The 18,763-nt window shown below is 36.5% G+C and overlaps 1 protein-coding gene across 3 annotated transcripts in view; it reads left to right on the plus strand.

The window, feature by feature from the left end:
* Positions 1–18,763, plus strand: part of CD47 (CD47 molecule) — a 43,564-nt gene that overhangs the window by 1,485 nt on the left and 23,316 nt on the right. For all 3 annotated transcript variants that reach the window (XM_041752485.1, XM_041752493.1, XM_041752500.1), the window contains exon 2: positions 10,231–10,578. In XM_041752485.1, the coding sequence (XP_041608419.1) occupies positions 10,231–10,578 (348 nt within the window). The remainder of the gene's footprint in view (positions 1–10,230; positions 10,579–18,763) is intronic.

An 18,763-nucleotide genomic window follows, 5' to 3' on the forward strand; every position in this document is an offset into this window, starting at 1 on the left:
CCAATCTCTGAAACATCCTGGGTTGCTGGAGCTGTTGATGACATCCTTATTATCTGAAGTGTTGATAATTAGATAAGGTAGTATCTGTCATCATCATTAATGGCTTATTGCCATTACTATTAGTATAGCGAAAATAGTGCTCTCGGAAACCTGTTATATGATCAGAAAGCCTTCATATTGAACCAAATTACACATTTTAATAAAGTATCACTCTGGCAACAAAAGCTAAAGAATAAAAAATGTAAATCATTTACTATTTTAAAAAGCAGTGGTCCTGTTTTCAAGCAGATGGAAAAGAATTGCTATAATAGTACTTTGGGGAATAGGATTTCTGCTAGGCCTTATTTAATAATAGTTAAGTCATATAATTAGCACTCATTTACATGCAATATTAATGTGCTCAAGCCCCTACAGAGTCACAGAATTCGCAATTTATAGTATTTTATTGTACTTAGTTAATAATAACCTGAAAAAAGGCATTATACGTTTGACTTCTGTTAAGAGATGAATATAAGAGGAAGTGATAGTGTTTGTCATAAGCTACAATAGGTTTCGTGTGTGTTTAATACGTAGTTTTAAAAGCACATTATGAAGATATAATAGTCTCAGAACACCAGTCATTATCAACCAGCGTATTTGAGACTGAATTTAGAAATCAAAATGAGTAAAAAAGTCACAGATTTGTACATTTATTTGTACTGAAGTTTGATTTTGCTTTCAGTTTCATTTATAGATGATTGATAAAGTCATTTTTTGCCTTTGCCACTCAGTTTCAGTTGACCTGTGTGGTAAAAGAAACTACCTGATATGCTCCTTCCCTCTACTTAAAGGCAAACTGCAACTCCCCTATTGGTTTATAAGACACAGAATGAATTACTATGCTCCTTTCCTCCCCCCTCCCCTGCAAATCCAATTGTACTTTGTTTAAAAGCACATCAGCAGTTCCAGTAGTTTTTAGTAACTGGCAAACAAAACTTGACTCAAATAATGATGGTGACATGGACAGTCTTTTTTAGTGGTTGAATGATTTTTCCTTGTTCACAATGAGTTTTTAAAATCAAGGGTACACATGATTAAAAAACAGTTTTATTGTCTAAGTCGAGTAGTCATTTGTCTTGCTTAAACGAAAATGTTTTCTTTTAAAGAATATTACTTTTAAACACAAGTTGCCATTTTAAGGAAGTAAATGCCTATTTAAAAGTATTTATTAATGGGGCCACCTCAGCAGTCTAGAAGCAGTGTGTTAAAGCATTACACTAAATGCCTGCCATTAGGACACTTGCTCATGCTGTCATCTGTATTTTGGCAGATGTTTTATCTTTGCCACTGAGTTGTTAATGGAGATTTGAAAGGCCAGGTTCTAAAGAAGAAAAATAGGTGTTTTTTTTTTTTCCCCAAGTGTGATAAATATTCTAAGTTCACAATAATTACTCATGTTATTAAAACCAAGTTTACATTTCTTTTTTTTTTTTAAGTTTACATTTCTTAATGTTAATTTACCTATAGCTGTAAAAGCATTGTTTTTAAAACTTTAATGTCCTTTCTGTGATACAGTTTTCATATAACTATTTTAGCCACCTTTTAGGTTTTTGCTGTTAGTTTTTTATACAAGATAAAAATCTGTGTATTTTGATATTCGTGTTTCAGCCTAATATAATGCAGTCTTGAGTTGTCATAAGGTAGCTTTTACTTTGTGTCCTAGTGCAAATAGTTCTTCCATGTTAGAAGAACAAGAATAATAGTGTAGGATGAATTTTTTAAACTCATTGTAGTGCTAAAGCAAAAAATACATAAAACCCAAGAAATTTGATCCTGATATACCTGAACTAAAGCAATACAGAACCTAGATATTTTCCTTCTTCATAGTTACGTGGAGTTGAAACAGAAACTATAAATTACACTCTCCTCTGAATATTACATTCATTATCTATGGGACAGTTATATAAGACTCAGAATCTGGTCAACCCCAGTGTTTGAAATTCACATTAAGAGAATAAATGTGCATATTTGAATACATGTCACACTTAATGGGTTAAAGGCAAGGCATTTGGCAAGTGCAGGGTCTGTCAAAACTACTTTTTCCATTGCAATCGTGTATAAGCCCATGCCATATTCTAAGTACTTTGCAAGGCCCTCTTCGGTAAAACATACATTTTCAGACTATGCCTCTCAATAACTTAAAATGTAGTTTATAAAGAGTGGCAATCTTTGTTTTCATCTCTTGATGACATTCAGTATGTTTTAAGTGCTCAATAAGCCCAGGATTCTGGATGTTACTGACTTGAAACTGCTCTCTCCCCTGTAATTCCAGGTTTATCACTTCTGTTCTAAAAAGGCCACTTTAAATCTAGTGGGGGATTACTTTGAGTGAGAACTAAACACCTTATGGACATGCCTACCTTACCCCAGACCTTATTTTGTCTCTATTGAGATCTGTCTAAATCCCCCTTTTTGACCCTAATTCTAACCCAATCTGGTTTGAGACTAGTTCTTCATACCAGGGGCTTGATCTGATGGCCAGACTGGTAGGATTCACTTTCAGCAGGTATCTTTACTCAGGAGCTTTGCTTCCTTTACCTTAGTAACTGTTGGGCTCCTTCCCCATTCCTGAACATCCATTTCAAGCAGATAATTAACTTCCTACTCTATTGCAAAAAATAGTGATGTGTGGTGTGGACTCTCTCAGCTTCCCTCCCACCATTACTAAACTTATCTACAATATCTTAAGCAACCATCTCATTCTCCTCCCTCTCCCAGTTTCAGAAGTATACCTATTAACCTTTCCAAGGAAGGGTTCATCTGTCTACAGCTCTTTCACTTCCACCATTTTGGACACCTGTCCAATCAGTTTAATTCTTCTTCAGCCTTTCACCTTAGATCTTTCCCTCTCTAGTGGCTCCTTCACTCTAGCTTGCACACATGTTCAGGTTTTACCCCAAATTACAGATAAACAAGAAGAACCAAAAAAAACACAAAAAAACAAAAAAACAAAAAAAAACTTGCCCTAGTCCCTGTCTCTACACTTTTTCTATTGTCTTTTCTCTATGCTTTTTTACACTGCAAAGTGTATTGAAGGAGAATGCTTCTTCATTCTTCCTTCCCATTCATTCCCAAATGCAGTGTGACTTTTGATCCTGCTAGTCTATTGACATTGTAGATGAAAAAGCTAATGATAAAGTTTCAGTCTACAGGCCGTTTTTACTAATACCATTTAACATCTGTTCAGTCCACATGAAGACTCTCTTTTTGATGTCCACAGTGGTGTTTTTTTGCATCTCTCACTTTTTCTCACTTCCTTGATTTATTCTTCTTTAATGATTTTTCTATAAATATTGGTGTTCCCCAATGTTTTATTCTCTGATTCCTGCTCTGCTTGCTTTGCAGGGACTCTCTGGGCAATCTTGTTTATGTTCACAATTTCACTTACCAGCTATGATCTTAGTGATTCCCAAGTCTTCGTAGCTCTGACCTTTCTTCTTAAATCCAGATCCATATGTCCTGGGATCTACTGGGCATCTTCATTTCATTGTACCACAGGTATTTTGATACTCAGCCTATTAAATATTGAAAGAATATTCCCCTGTAAATCCCCAAAATCTCTTTTCTCTATAAAATCCACAATCTAACTAGTTACACATACTTTTAGTAAACAATTTTAATTCATTCCTTCTCTTCTCCCTTATTTCCCACATCCAACTTACATTGATATTGTAATTTTTACTGTAATGTTTCGGCCATCTCTCCAGGTGTCAATTAATCTGGACCATTGCAGTGATTTCTTAATGTATCTCCCTTTCCCTTCTCCCTTCTTGTCCTCAGTTCACCCTCCATGCTGCTTAAATACAAGTAAATCTGCATGGTTTGCTATGGCTTATAATATCAAGTCCCAGTTCCTCAGAATGACATTCAAGGAAGCCTTTACAATATTTCTTAACCATCCCTTTTTCCTAGAGCTCACTTGAAGAATTTTCTGCCTCCAATTATTCACTTTCCTCATTCCTCTGCACGTGTTATGTACTCTGCCTAGAAAGCCTTTCCTTTTCTATATCATTCCTACTCATCCTTCAAGACCTAGTTTAAACATCATCCTCTAGGAAGATCATTCTAGACACATTTGTGTAATTTTTAAGAAACTCTTCCATGCAGTCTGCAACTGACTTGATCAAGATTTTTCATTAAAATACGTAGTTTCTGGATTCCATAATCAGGTCTATTGAAGTGAGAAGCAGTGGTGGATTCTTTTGAAATATGGAAGAAGAGCAAGTCTTCTCTGATACAGTTCACAGTTTTCCTTCCTTGGGATTTACTTTAAATTTTTTTCACTTATAAGGAATGTATTGATTCATACTTGCTGGACCCTGGATCCATAGGATACCAATTGAAGACATTGTCCTTGTTTGTCTACCTTTTGAGCCTAATGGAGAGATCAGTTAAGTAAAACAGTAATTGAAAGTTTCAGTAGTAAGTCGGTGACAACCCTTGAACAGGGTCAATGAGGAAGGAATGAATATGATTGAGCATTGGTAGGAAAGGGGAATAGGACTGAACATCTCCATTATGTTCTAGCAGGAAGAACCAAAGTTAGTAAACTATAGCTGCCATTTATTGAACATTTCCTATGTATGTGAAAGCACTGCGATAAGACCTTAATATTAATTATCTCATTAAGTTTTAACAAAATTTTGGTGAGTTTTATGGTTGGGGAAACTGAACTACAGGGGTCAAATAACTTGTCAAAGGTTATACAACTAGAAAGTGGTAAGTTCTGAGCCAAAGTCTGATTCCACATGTGTGCTCTTACCTGGACACTTGGTGAAGAAGTGTTTGCCAGCCTGTCCAAAGGCATGGAGATGAGAGAGCATTGCATATTCATGTAATTGCAGGAGGTCATTAGGGTTGGAGCTTGGTTTGGAAATGAGGGAGTACAGGAGGTGGAACTGGACAGGATCATGAAAGACCTAGTTTGTATTCCATGCTAATGCACCTAGAATTTAGCTTGAAACAGGGAGGGGGGAGTTGTTAAAGTATATTAGGCAAAAGAGTGCACATTTGCATTTAGAACAGTTATTTTGAGAACTGTGGAAAATATATTGGGGCTGAGATGGGAAAACATTGAGGCTGGAGTTAGGGAGCTAGTTAGGAGGTTATGGCAATATCCTAAAAGAGAGATGATAAATTAATTCATACAACAGATATTGAGGAACCATTAAGTAGATTAAGCCTATTAAGAATTCTCAGCTAAGGAAAGGGAGGAATCTAGCATGACTCTTATTAGGTCCAGGTCTGGTTAACTGATAATAAAAAAATACTTGGGATGGTGAAGATTTAGGAGGAGGTTAGGTGGAGGGTAAGTTGATTTTTGGACATGTTGACTTTGAATTAACTGTAGTACATTGAAGTGGAAGTACACAGCAGACCGTTGGCTGTCTAGGTCTGCAGTTATTGGGGCCTACTTTAAAAGTGTATAGGTTGTTAAAACTGTGGAGTAAGAGAGAATGCTGAGCCCCAGGGGAATTGGGAGTTGGGAGGTCGGTGCTGGATATGAAGTTCTAAGGGGAACCCTAATATTAACTGTAAATCAAGGAATAGATTTCAATAAAGAAGGAAAGGAAAGCTGTAATGAGGTGGACAAAGCAGAGGAAATTCAGAATCAAGAGCTGTAACAGAGGCCAAGAGATAAGAGCAAGAAAGGAGCTGCCTACTGGTTCAGGACCTATAGAGTAGTCAAGATAAGGGAGTAAACTGTGCACATTCAGTTTTTCCCAAGGGATTATTGGGGGCCTTGGTAAGAACTATTGCAGTGAAGAAGAGATAGAGGCTGGGAAGCAGATATTTAAGAAGTGAATCAGAGGTGAAGAAATGCATTTAGATTATTATTTTAGGATGCTAGGGAGGAGAGAAAAAAGTATGATTTTTTTTTAAGTTGACTAATACGCATTTTTTATATATATGTTAAAAAACACCTATGAATGTATGGGGGATGTAGGAGCTGATCATGAACTAGGGAAAGTCTTTGGGGAGATTAGTGGGTGTGGAAATGAGAACTAACTGGTGAAGGGATGCACTTGTAAAAAGGAGGAAGGTGAGAGGGATATGGATAATGGGGATTGCAGGTAAATTTATAGGTGGGAAGTATTGGAAGCTTCTGGCTTTTCATCTAAAGGACTCAAATTAAGAAATACAGCTTCTTTGGAGAGTATAGGATAAGCTTTTGCAAAAGGGCAGTGATTTAAGGGTTATGAAGGAGAGAGAGGTTTTGCATGGAACATGTAAAAAGATAAATGATTCAAGACCCAAGTGGATGGGTGCTATGACAATCTTCTCTTGTTCCCCTACTAGCAATGCAAATTTTCTTAGAAATCTGTAAGACTGATTACCCTCCTGCCCATCTTTAGCACTTTGTTCATGCCATTGGATAGCACTTATGACCTCCTGTTATAAAAAGTATATATCATTGTTCAAAATGAGAATTGAAAGCTTCCAAAAGATAATTCCTGCTTTTTTCCATCATTGTATCCCCTCATCATATCACAGTGTTTCAGATCAGGTTATCCTCAATAAATGTTGCATCTGTACATTTCTGAGCTAGGTTTGTTTGCTGTGACTACCATGTATTATTGAGCCTTCTCTGCAACATACTGTAGCTGTTTTCAGGACTGCAGTCTGAAATGGTTTGTTGGTGGACTGTATTTACAGAAGTTGTGAAGTCTACTATTTTTGGCATTTTATATAAAATTATTTCCTCATTTCATTTATTAATTTATGTGTAGCTCTTGCGTCATGGAGCCATAGGCATATTTTGATTATTCAGTTTCCTTATCTGTATTAATTATCTATGTGCTTTTATTTGCTCTCTATATTTTAAATCTTTTTTTCACTTTGATGTTTCAACAGAAAGCAGTAGGCAAAAGAGAGAAAACTCAAATCAGATAATTTTACTACTTAATTGTTTTGTTTTGTTTGTTTTGATAAATGTTTATAGAGGATGAAGTTGTAGTTAACAGCTGGTGGAGTGACATTTTTGGACTATATTTATTAATTAGTGCAAGGGTTATTCAAGTTACAGCTTATCTAGGTCAATTTTACTTTGAATTTTATTGATAGCATTTATTCTACTTAAATTGCTTCAGCTATAAGATTCTTTTATTGCAACAGATAATGTAGTGCAATTAGTGCTTTCTGTACTCTTTAGAAAATTCATTCTCTAAACAAAAAATGAAATTGTGGAGTTTTCACCAACCACTTCCTTACTTGGAGCCTTCTAAAAAAGTTTGCTAGGATAACTGAGCTCTTCACTTGTATCTATTTTATTAAAAGGTGGTTTTTAGAAATAATTTTTTTTAATCTTGACTCAAACACAAAATGACCATGTATCAAAGATTTTATTTTACACATTAATTAACAATTAAACAAGGAAGATGGTAAAACTTTCTCAGTTTTAAAAGAAAATTGAGAGACCAGACACAATTATAGGCAATCAGGAATGCTGAAATGAATTTTCAAATAGATGCAATATTAACCTCATGGCAATAAAACATGATTTTTTGAAATCTCTTCTTCCACCAGGGAGGAGTGAATTGTGGAACAAAGTTTATTTGCATCTCTGTGGACGGAAATCATTTGCATTACCATTAATCTTACCAAAATTATAAAATAGCTCAGACAGATAAACACAGTGAAAGGCACAGGGCCCTACAGAATGAGATATTCCTAAGGAATTTGTCACACAATTCCCAGCACTCCATTGAAAGGACACTCAGTAATCTTTTTGTCCATTGCAAAAGCTTTCACTATATTTTCTGACACTTCCCTTTCTTTCTGATTCCAACATCTTGCTTTTTCTCCCTTCCCTTTTATTTAAAGATTTATTCTTTTTTTTTTTTTTTTTTAAGAGAGAGCCTTAGGCTGAGGGCTGGGGGGCAGGGTAGGGCAGAGGGAGAGGGAGACTCTCAAGCTGACTCTGCGCTTAGTGTGGAGCCTGCCTCGAGGCTGGATCCCACAACCTTGAGATCATGACCTGAGGCAAAATCAAGAGTCGGATCCTCAACCCAGCCACCCAGGTGCCCTGACTTCTCTCCTTTATTGTACACACTAGTTCCCCCCACCCACCTACCCCCAGTGCTTCTTTCTCAGGGAAGATAATTCACAAGGCCAAGACTTTGAAAAATGCAGCTGGAAGTCCAGTTGTTGCCTGACACTTCCTAATATTTTGATGGCAAGAAATGTAGAGAAGTGGGAAGAGGTGAGCTGTGGGCATTCCCATGGCTAGTTCAAACTGCAAATCCCCAGAAATAAAAGTTTGGACCTGCCAGTCAGAGAAAGTCCAGATCATTACATTAAAATGCTATATCATCTAACTTAACAGTATTGATCCTCATTTTTATAGTACAATATTGTTAGCACTTGCCCAGGTATTTTCTCCTTGATGCTCATCACAATTCCATGAAGTAGCCCAGTGTTCGTTTTTGATCCTCACTCACAGAGAGGAAACTAAGGCATAGAAAAGTTTAAAAAAATCATTAATTTGTACTCAGGCTTTTTGATTGTCCAAGTCCTATTCTACTATGCATCCTAGCATTCAACTCAGTGGGCAGTTACTGAATAATAATTATGTTCCTAAGATAATAACATCCTATGCCCTTGATTTTTATTCCCATTTTATAAATGTGGAAAGAAGAAATCTTAAGGACGAACTATTGAAGTTGATGTTTTATTTGTATCTGTTAGCGCTTTGTTTTTTGAGGGAAGAGCCAGCTAACTACTTAGGTAAAAGAGTTGATAAATGGCTGAACAGTATGGAAGACAGCTATAATTTCTCCATATTCTCGTACATGTTAGATGAAAGGTAAGTGATTGGATTTACTTTTCCAATCCCTCTTTTACAAGGCGACGATAGTTCATTCTAGAGGGAAGAGTTGATGGAATACAGTAGCCCACCTTCTTGGTAGGGGATGCGTTCCAAGACCACCAGTGGATGCCTGAAGCCATAGACAGTACCAATCCAAAATATACTCTATATGTATCTATAATAACACTTAATTTGTAAATTAGAGACAGTAAGAGATAAACAATAACATAATAAAATAGAACAATTATAACAGTGTGCTGTAATAATAGTTATGTGAATGTAGTCTCTCTCTTTCATTGTACTTATTATACAATGTACTTACTTATTGTACTGTATTTACCCTTCTTCTTGTGATGATGTAAGGAGATAAAATGCCTACATGGTGAGATGAAGGATGTAGGCAATGTGATGTGACCTAGACTTAAGCTACTATAGATTGTCTGACCGTGTGTCAGAAGGAGGATAATCTGCTTCCACACTGAGGTTGGCCACAGGTAACTAAAATCACAAGAAGCATAACCATGGGTAAGAGAGGACGACTGTATACCCTATTTATTAGCAGTATCTGCTCTTGGTATTAACTTGTTTCTTAGTTTTTGTTCCAGTGGTTTATGGTTTCTAGGGGGAAAGAATACCTGTAATATATATTTGGAAATTATTGTTCCGTAGTTGCAGTGAAATATAGGGGTGGGAAAATGCCTTTCTATTGTATATAATCCTTTCTAATACTTACATACAAAATGACTATTGCTGTCTGTATTTTGCAATGGGAAAATAGACACAGAGAATGTTTTTTCTCCTTAGCATTCTAAGACTTTCCTTCCTTCTGGAGAGATGTGATGTGATTCATTTGGTTTACTTTTTTGTATTAAAGTCTAGTAGACCCAGTCATCTTTTTTGGAAATGCAACATAAGGATAGAGATAAACTTCCTATCAGTTCAGCAAGTTCTATTTGGAGGAAGTATACAAAGTTGAGACTGAATATAATATTTGGTTTGATTTTCTGTTCAAAATTTTCCCATGGTAAGGACGGTATTTTTCTACATATATCAGTAGGCAGTAATGATTACTTCAAAGCTTCCAAAGCCAGATACTACACCTGCATGTTCCAACAGAGTTGCTGAATTAATTCCCAAGATACATGGCAATGTATACTTTGTATTACTGAGATTGAATAAGGAAAAGTTAAAATGTTGTCTACCAGCTGTGCACATTAATATTAAAATAATTTGGATTTCTTTTTACCTTGCCTGTCTTCCCTATAGTTTTACTGTTTGCTTAAATGAACAAGTGAAATATTGCTCTTTATCTTAAGTATCTGTAACAACTTAAAGTATAGAATCCTATAATGAAATTAAACGATTTTCTTTTTCTTTTTCAGGTTCGGCTCAGCTAATATTTAACATAACCAAATCTGTAGAATACACTGCTTGCAATGAAAGTGTTATCATCCCATGCTTTGTTAATAATGTGGAGGCCACAAACATTAATGAGATGTATGTAAAGTGGAAATTTAGAGGAAAAGACATCTTCACCTTTGATGGAGCTGTACAAAAGACCACTCACGGTGATAAGTTTAAGAGTACAAAAATCGTACCACAGAAATTACTGAATGGCATTGCCTCTTTGGAGATGAGTAAGGAAGAAGCTGTTGTAGGAAACTATACTTGTGAAGTTACTGAATTAAGCAGAGAAGGCGAAACCATCATAGAATTAAAATATCGAATTGGTAAGATCTCTATAAAACCTTTCCATTTATTTGTAAATTTGTAGCATCCTGATACTGTTAGAAAGGGGACAAAATGGGGCTGGATACTCCTTTGAATCATAAAGCAGGCTATTAATAATAAATGTTGATGTGATGTTTAGCACCTTTAAGATCATGAGGTTTACTGTATTTGCCTTCTATCTTCCAGATAAAGCTTTTGTTGTTAATTTGTATATTGTGTGGTTCTCAAACTTTTAGTCCAAGAACTATTCTGTTGGGGTGAGCAGTCTTGAGGTCATTGAAGTACTTTCTTTCATGTGGTTTATTTTCCAGCCTCTTACCTATTATGTGGCCTTTTTAAAAAACCTTTTACTTTGATCAAGGGTTGACGAGTCCCAGACATGTCCGCTTTGCAAAGAATAGAATAGAAGAATCAGGAGATTAAAAAACCAGATTATCATGGATGAGTCCTTGAGGTTTCCTATGCTTAGCTTTGTTTTGGTGTTTTTTTTTTTCATTGGCTAAGATTCAGAAGAACTAGAGTTCCAATTCAGTGTATTTGAATTCAGCCTTGATTATAGCACCATGAGTCTGCCCTTTCTTCACAAACTTGGCTTGGTGAGTTGTATAAAGCAATAGTTAGCTGAAGTAAACAGCCTGCTTTCTTTTCTATTCTTTCTGTGCCAGCTGATTTCTTCAACCACATACAAGTGCATTATGACTCTCTGTTTTGAAATATTTGTTTACAATCACTAGACATGATTTTAGGATTAGACCATACATTGAGAACCTCTGCTTTAGATGGGACCAGAACAATTCAATTGGATCAACTCTTTGCCCTCTGTTGTTCTAGTGTTCATAGTTATAAAATGTCTGTTACTAGATTGAGATGGGCTGTTTAGTTTGATGGAATATTTTGACATGGTTTAGGATTAGCAATCAGGAGATCTGAATTCTATCCCCTATTCTGCAATTTAATTATTTGCCTATATGATCTTGAGAAGTTTCTTTTCTGAGTTCAAATTACCTTATCTCTGGGATGGGGATGAAAATAGATACCTGCTCTTATGTGTTCTACAATGTAATGAGCATCAACTGAGTTTTCTTGTAAGTTCTATGTAAACCAAAATGCTTTGCAGATATTGGTTGTGTTCCTGGGATGTTTATTTTATAAAGTAAGATATCAAGTTGTTGAAGCTTGCCTGGGATATTGCAAGAGGGATTTTTGTGCAATGACGAATGGCAGGAGGTAGCTTAGAGCTAGCTAGCAGAATTTGGAAGGTGTTTCTGCTTAGGAACCTCTTATATTGTAACTTTTATTAATTTGATATTAATTTGGACTAAGGGGCTTTTTTAAAAAACATATACCTTTCAGCAGGGTCTAATCATTCAAACACTGTGAGTGGCTGGAATTAGATAATCTAATACCTAGCTGAAATTTTTCTGAAGGAATACTTTCATGAGATCGAATAAATTAAGACGGGAAGCAGTAATTTTGGAGTGTAGTGTCAGTCACTGAGAGGCAGACTGCTAAACTCTAGATATGAAATTTGAGAAGCTAGATGATGGAATGAAGATAGGAAAGAAATACCAATATGTAAGATGAAGCTTATAATTTTATAAAAGTGTGATTATTTTATCTTGTTTTTGGTTTATTTTCAAAGTACCCTATGAAAAAATGAGGTGTGCTTAGCTTTCGGGCCATTAAAATGAGAAGGTATTGTTTTGTTGCAGAGAATGTAGAAAACTCTACCAGAAGTCTCCGACGTTGGACCTTGTACTGAGTTTTGTTTTTTAAAATAATTGAAGATTCATAGAAAATTACAAAGATAGAACAGAAAGGTGCTGTCTACTCTTTGCCCAGTTTCCCCCAATGATGATGATTATGTAGCTGTAGTAAAATATCAAAACTAGCAGGTTCACAGTGGTACAATGTGTGTATATTTTTTTTGTCATTTATCACATGTGTATATTTAAGTAAGTAGCCCCACTGTCAAGATACAGAACTATTACTCCGTTGACACAAAGATCTCCCTTGTGCAGCCTCTTGATGGTCACTTCCCCCCAACTACCCCTGACCTGGCAAACATTAATGTGTTCTCTATAGCTGTGATTCTGTCATTTCAAAAATGTTGTAGAAGTGGAATCATACAGTATTTTGAGATTGGCTTTTTTCACTCAGCACAGTGCCCTTGAAAACTATCCAAGTTGTGTATATCAATAGTTCATTCTCTTTCTCTCTCTCTCTCTTTCTCTCTGTCTCTCTCTTTTGACTAAGTAGTAGTATTCCATGGTATGGGTATATCACAGCTTGTTTAACCATTCACCTATTGTAGGACATTTTGGTTGTTTCCAGCTTTTGGCTATTACAAATGAAGCTGCTGTGAACAATCGTGTACAGGTTTCTATGTGGACATAGTCTTCTTCATTTCTCTGGATAAATGCCCAGAAGTACGATTACTGGGTTATATGTAAGTATACGCTTAGTTTTTAAAGAAACTGCCAAACTGTTTTCCAGAGTGGTTTTTTCATTTTACATTCTTATCAGCAGCATATGAACGATCTAGTTTCCCCACATCCTTGCCAGCATCTGGTGTTGTCTCTATTTTATACCCATTTTTGACTAGAAGAAGAAATAAACCTCCTCTGCTCAAAAATGTTAATTTGAGGCAGGACTCTTACTGTAGAAAACAGAGTTACTGTAATAGTGATACTTACCCATCATATGGACTTTGGGGACTTAGGCAATAGAATCCATTTTTACTATATTGTGCTTTTTTGCAAATGTAGGCATAAAGAAGGAATAGAAAGTATTTCATAGAGAATCTACTTGGTGGAATATGGAGTAATGGTGACCATTTGTGTGTTCCTTTTTTCAAACACTAGGACTGAATATATGGAAACATCATATATGAATTAGAGTTTTATATACCTCTGGTATCTGTGTATAGTATCATACCATGGAAGGAGCACAGGACTTGAATTTAGAAAGCTTTTCCTATATTTCACCATTTTCTAGTTTAAGAAAACTTGGTTGAGAAACAGCCTATCTGGTCCTCAGTTTTTTATCTGTAAAATGAAGATACCATCTCCATGACAGAATTGTTTGGGATGTATATAAGTTAATATCTCTCTTTCTTAAAAAGGTTCATTGAGTACCTACCATGTGCCAGACACTGTATGAGACACTATGCATTCAGTGATAACTAAGATATGACCCTACTTTCAAGGAAATGATAACAATATAAATAAGAGCAATAAAATAACCTAATATTTATTTGAGCACATACCACATATGTGTGTCATGTCATGTGATCTTGTCAAGAATTCTAGGAGATATATATATATATATATATATATATATATATATATATATATATATATACACCATTTAACAGATGAGCAAACAGGTGAGATTTAAACTACTTGTTCAAGGTTTGAGTCACAGCCAGGATTTTAACCTAGATCTGCCTTCAAAACCCAAGATTTTTACCACCTCAGTTATGGTTTCTTTGAAAACACCTTGTAAATAACAAAATACTAAATGTAAATAATAGTTCTAAAAATTTTTTATTGATATCTGTATTAATAATATACAAACTTGGAGGCTTAAAATCTTACATTTCTCCAAGTAAGTTATTAAGGTTTTGTTTAAAAAGGTAAGTTCAAGTTCAGTAGGGTTGCCATTTCCATCATCCATCAACATGATATACATTATGCTCATAATGTTGACATGAGAGCATTGCAAGATCCTTGTATTAGCTTTCTAGTGCTGTGTAACAAACAGCACCCACTTAGGAGCTCACAGTTTTGTAGACCACAGTTCTGGTCATGGTGTAACTAGGTTCCCCACACAAGTCTTAAGGAGGCTAAAATCAAGGTGTTGGCTAGACTCTCATATGGAGTTCAGGGTCCTGTTCTAAGTTCACATGATTGTGGCAGAATTTAGTTCCTTGTGATTATAGGACAGAGGTCTCTGTGTTGTTGTTGTTATTGTTGTTGTTTTTAAGATTTTATTTATTAATTCATGAGAGACACAGAGAGAGAGGCAGAGACATGGGCAGAGGGAGAAGCAGGCTCCATGCAGGGAGCCTGATGTGAGACGCGATCCTGGGACCCTAGGACCACGCCCTGAGCTGAAGGCAGCTGCTCAACCATTGAGCCACGCAGGCATCCCAAGGTCTCTGTTTCTTTGCTGGATGTCCTCTAGAGGCTTTTCTCAGTTCCTGGAGGTGGCCTCATTCCTTGCCACACGGCCTCTTCCATATGTATCACCAGCAGAGAAGATCCATCCTCTTGTAGAATCCCTTTCACATGTTCTTTTCCAGGAATAGCACAGACCCTTTTAAGGTCATTTGATTAGATGCCCCCTCTCTCCCAAAGGCAATTGCTCTTTTGTAAAGCCAACAGATTGGACATCTTCATCACATCATCAAAATCCCATTTGACATATGACACAAAGTAATCATGGGAATGAAATCCATCGTGTTCACTATCCCATGCTTTCTCATGGGGAGGAAATTACAAAAGGCTGATTGCAGGGAGCAGGGATTTGGGAAACCACCTTAGAATTTTGGGTTGTTTAAGTAACCAGGGACTATAGCTGAGCCAAATCAACACATCAAAAAAACATCACAATCCTGAAATATCAAGTAAAATTTTGGCTCGAATTTTAGTGTTGTATATTTTATTGTGATCTTTTATGGAAACTGGTGTTTGTGAAGGTTTACCACGTCTATCTGAAGGAAAGGCACACTTACATGGATTAGAGTGATCTTTTCACTTTTTCCAATTATCCCATTTTGTACACAGTGATAAAGGAAATGAAGTACTGGGTTTTTACTTAGTCTAGGAAACAAAATTTAAACACTCATTCATAGACCATACCCTCTTAATATCATTTCTTTGCTTTTCCACTAATGAGTTCATCTTCCTGAGACCCACGCTACCTGAACAGGAATTGGGGAAGAGTAATGGGAAGAGTTGTCAGCCACAGCTTCAATGGAAGAGCATTGCCTTTGGATTATCTTTCTTAATCCTAAGGTGGAAAAATATCTGATATTGTTCTTCGTCCATTTTAAGTTTATTTTCTTAGTGCCATAAACATTCATAATTGAGAAGGACCTCAGAGAAGTATCTTGGCTCCTTTCTCACTTTGAGAAACAAGAGTTAAAGTCATCTGACAATAGTACCAAAACAAATCAATACCTTAATGGGCATATAAGTGGTTTTATATAAAACATCCCTTTTTTTCCCCTAGCATCTCATTTGGTTCTTGAATATCCAATTTGGTGATCCTCAGACTCTCCACCTTAACAAATTAGGGAGAAGGAACACATTCATGGCAGTGAAAGGAAATAAACGATGCCAGAGGTGTACACCAGTGATATTGAACTGAAAGAATGACTGAACACTCCGTCCATACATGCACATACACATGCACGCGCGCACACACACACACAAACACACACACACACTCCCCATGGAGAATTTATTAAAATCTCAGGATGGAGGCTGAGAGTGTTTCAAGTTTGACTAAACCTCCTGATAAGTTTCAGTTAAGAATCACTTAGGCCATAGTACTTTTTGCTCTATAATCCCCCCCTTTGTATGTCATGGAAATGTCTCTCACACTTACTATTTCCACAGAGAGGTTTGGAGTCCTCCAGTAGGCATTTAGTCTCTCTCATGGTCTAATTTATGAATTACTTCTATCATGCCTCAGGAAGTTATTCAGACTTTTTTACCTGAACGCTTGATATGGGGAAACTCTCTTCCCAATGGATCTTGGTCTATTAGTAGGCAGTTCCAGTTCTAACTGAAGTCAGGCTAGAATTTGCAGACCTGTAGTTGCTCTCTCACGAGGAGAGCTGTGCTATTTATCTCCCAAGCTTCTTATTCTATAAAGTTGAAATCCCCGGTTCTTTCAGCCATTGCTTATGGTTTCAGGATTCCCATTCTAGTCACCTTCTTTGGAACAATGCCCTGTTATGTCTTTAAATGTGATGAGTAACACTATACTCAAGGCTTTGTGGATTGCATCCTACCTTCCTGCTACTACCCGATTGCTGCAGCAACTTTCTGATGAATCCTGCTTCTGTTTTCCATCCTCCACCTGGCTGGCAAAGATTTTAGATGAATCATGGTCATTTTTCTCCTGTTTGGAGCTTCCCAGTCACTTACCATTGCTTTTACGATAAAATCCAAACTCTCATAACAAGCTGTTAAGACCCAGCATGATCTTGCCCTAGCAAGATTCTTCCCATCTCCTCTTGTATCACTAAATTCTAGCCACAGTGGCCACCATTTAGTTGCTTGAACTATTCCTTTGGTATCTCTTCTTTCCTGTCTTCATGTGGCTCAGATCCAGTTTCACACCCCAGAGACCTCTCCTTACTACCCACAAAAATCTGACCTTCAATTCCTCCCCTGTTCGAACCCATGGCCCCACCTACCATGTTCACTGTCTCAGACCTTAAGTATCTAGAATACCCTATCCATGGTGTGATTTCAATAAGTATTTGTGAAGTGAAAAATGAGTGGTCAGACCATGGTCAAACACACTTCATTTTAATAGGTTTCAACCAATATATCCTGAGATTGTTTTGGTGCATAGAAGAGAGGTCAGTGAAAGAACATTTCATTGTCAGCTCATCTTAAACATCTACTGATCATGTAGATCAGATAATGGCTACATTTTGAATGTAGAGCCCACAAAATTTGCTTTGAGACTGGGCATGGGGTGTGAGAGACCAAAGAGTCAAGGATGACTCTAAGGTTTTTGGTCTGAATAATTGGAAAATTCATCACTACCAAAATGAAGAAACCCGAGAGGGGAAATTTGGTGGAGGAGTAGGTGGAGGGGTATCAGAAGTCTGATTGGGACATGAAAACTTAAGATACCTGAGATCCTTGGTTCACTGTGCCTCTGTTTCCTCAGCATTAAGGAGGAGTTAATAATTCCTCATATAATAATTGCGAGAATTTGAGGAGTGAATGTAGACAAAACAAAATAATAGAGAAAGTGGATAGAGAAAATAAATTGATTAGGACTAGTCATTAGATCATAGAGCTTTTATCAAATATTTTGGGCATTAGATATGAAAACCTAAGCGTTATTTGCAAAATTTTTCCCTGGTAGGATTTGAGGCCAAATTAAAATAGGTTTTCTTTGGCGCAGGATGATACTCGGTAATACAGTTGGAAATTAAGGTATTGATTCAAAGGATCTGAAAAATCTGTCTTTTGGTAGAGATCTGCAAAAAATGAAACCGTCTTCCATTCATTCACTGAACTGTCTCATGACCATTAGAACCTTCAACAGCAAACCTATTGAGTCTCTGCTGTGTACAGGACAAAATGCTGCATTCTGAAAAGCTGGTATCTCTAAGACAGAATTTATAATGTAATTATATTCTGTTGTTATATTATTGTGAACGTTGACCAGGTTTTAGCATAAAGTTAATACAAGAAATGCATCATTGTGGTATGAAAGCCCACAAGGTTCTCCACATGCTGATACGGAATGGCAGAGCTGGAGAAGATTTGAATGAATAGGGTTGATTTCAGAGGAACACTTGCTCTGGGCAGTGTTTAGGAATGTTTTTCAAACAGCAAATGCTCTTCATACAGGCAAACTTTGAAATGTCTTTGGTGCATTTATTTGGCTTTATTGTTAAGAAATTTCATAGATAAAATCAGTGTCTTAAGATGTAGTGAAACTTAAGTTTTTAAAAGTTCTCAAATTATGTGAAGTCTTAATGTCACAGTTTCCGTCATGTATACCGTGTGGCTGTTTTCACTAGGTAACATGTGACTCACTTAACAGAAGTTTCCTTAATACCTAAGGTTATAATCATTGTCGTGAAGGTTGATTGAGTACGTGGTACAGAGCCAAGCTTTGTTTTAAGTTCTTTTCATGTAGTAGCTCATTAATAGTCACAACAGTCCTTCAAGGCATAGGAACTATGTTGAATTGGTGTAACAGTTGAGATCACTGAAAACAGAGAAGTGTTAACACTTTGTCCAATCTCAGAAAGCTTATAACGTAGAGTTAGGTATCCAGCCAGGCCGTGTGGCTGTAGAGCCCTGTTCTCAGCGCCTCTGCCATACTGTTTGCTTCCATAAATCATAGGTTAGGAAAAATGTGGAAAAAACAAACTAGCTTCTTGTTTCATAAATAGAATTTGTTGTGTAAGTAAACTGT

Source organism: Vulpes lagopus, chromosome 1 (genome assembly GCF_018345385.1).
Source record: "Vulpes lagopus strain Blue_001 chromosome 1, ASM1834538v1, whole genome shotgun sequence".
NCBI lineage: Eukaryota > Metazoa > Chordata > Mammalia > Carnivora > Canidae > Vulpes > Vulpes lagopus.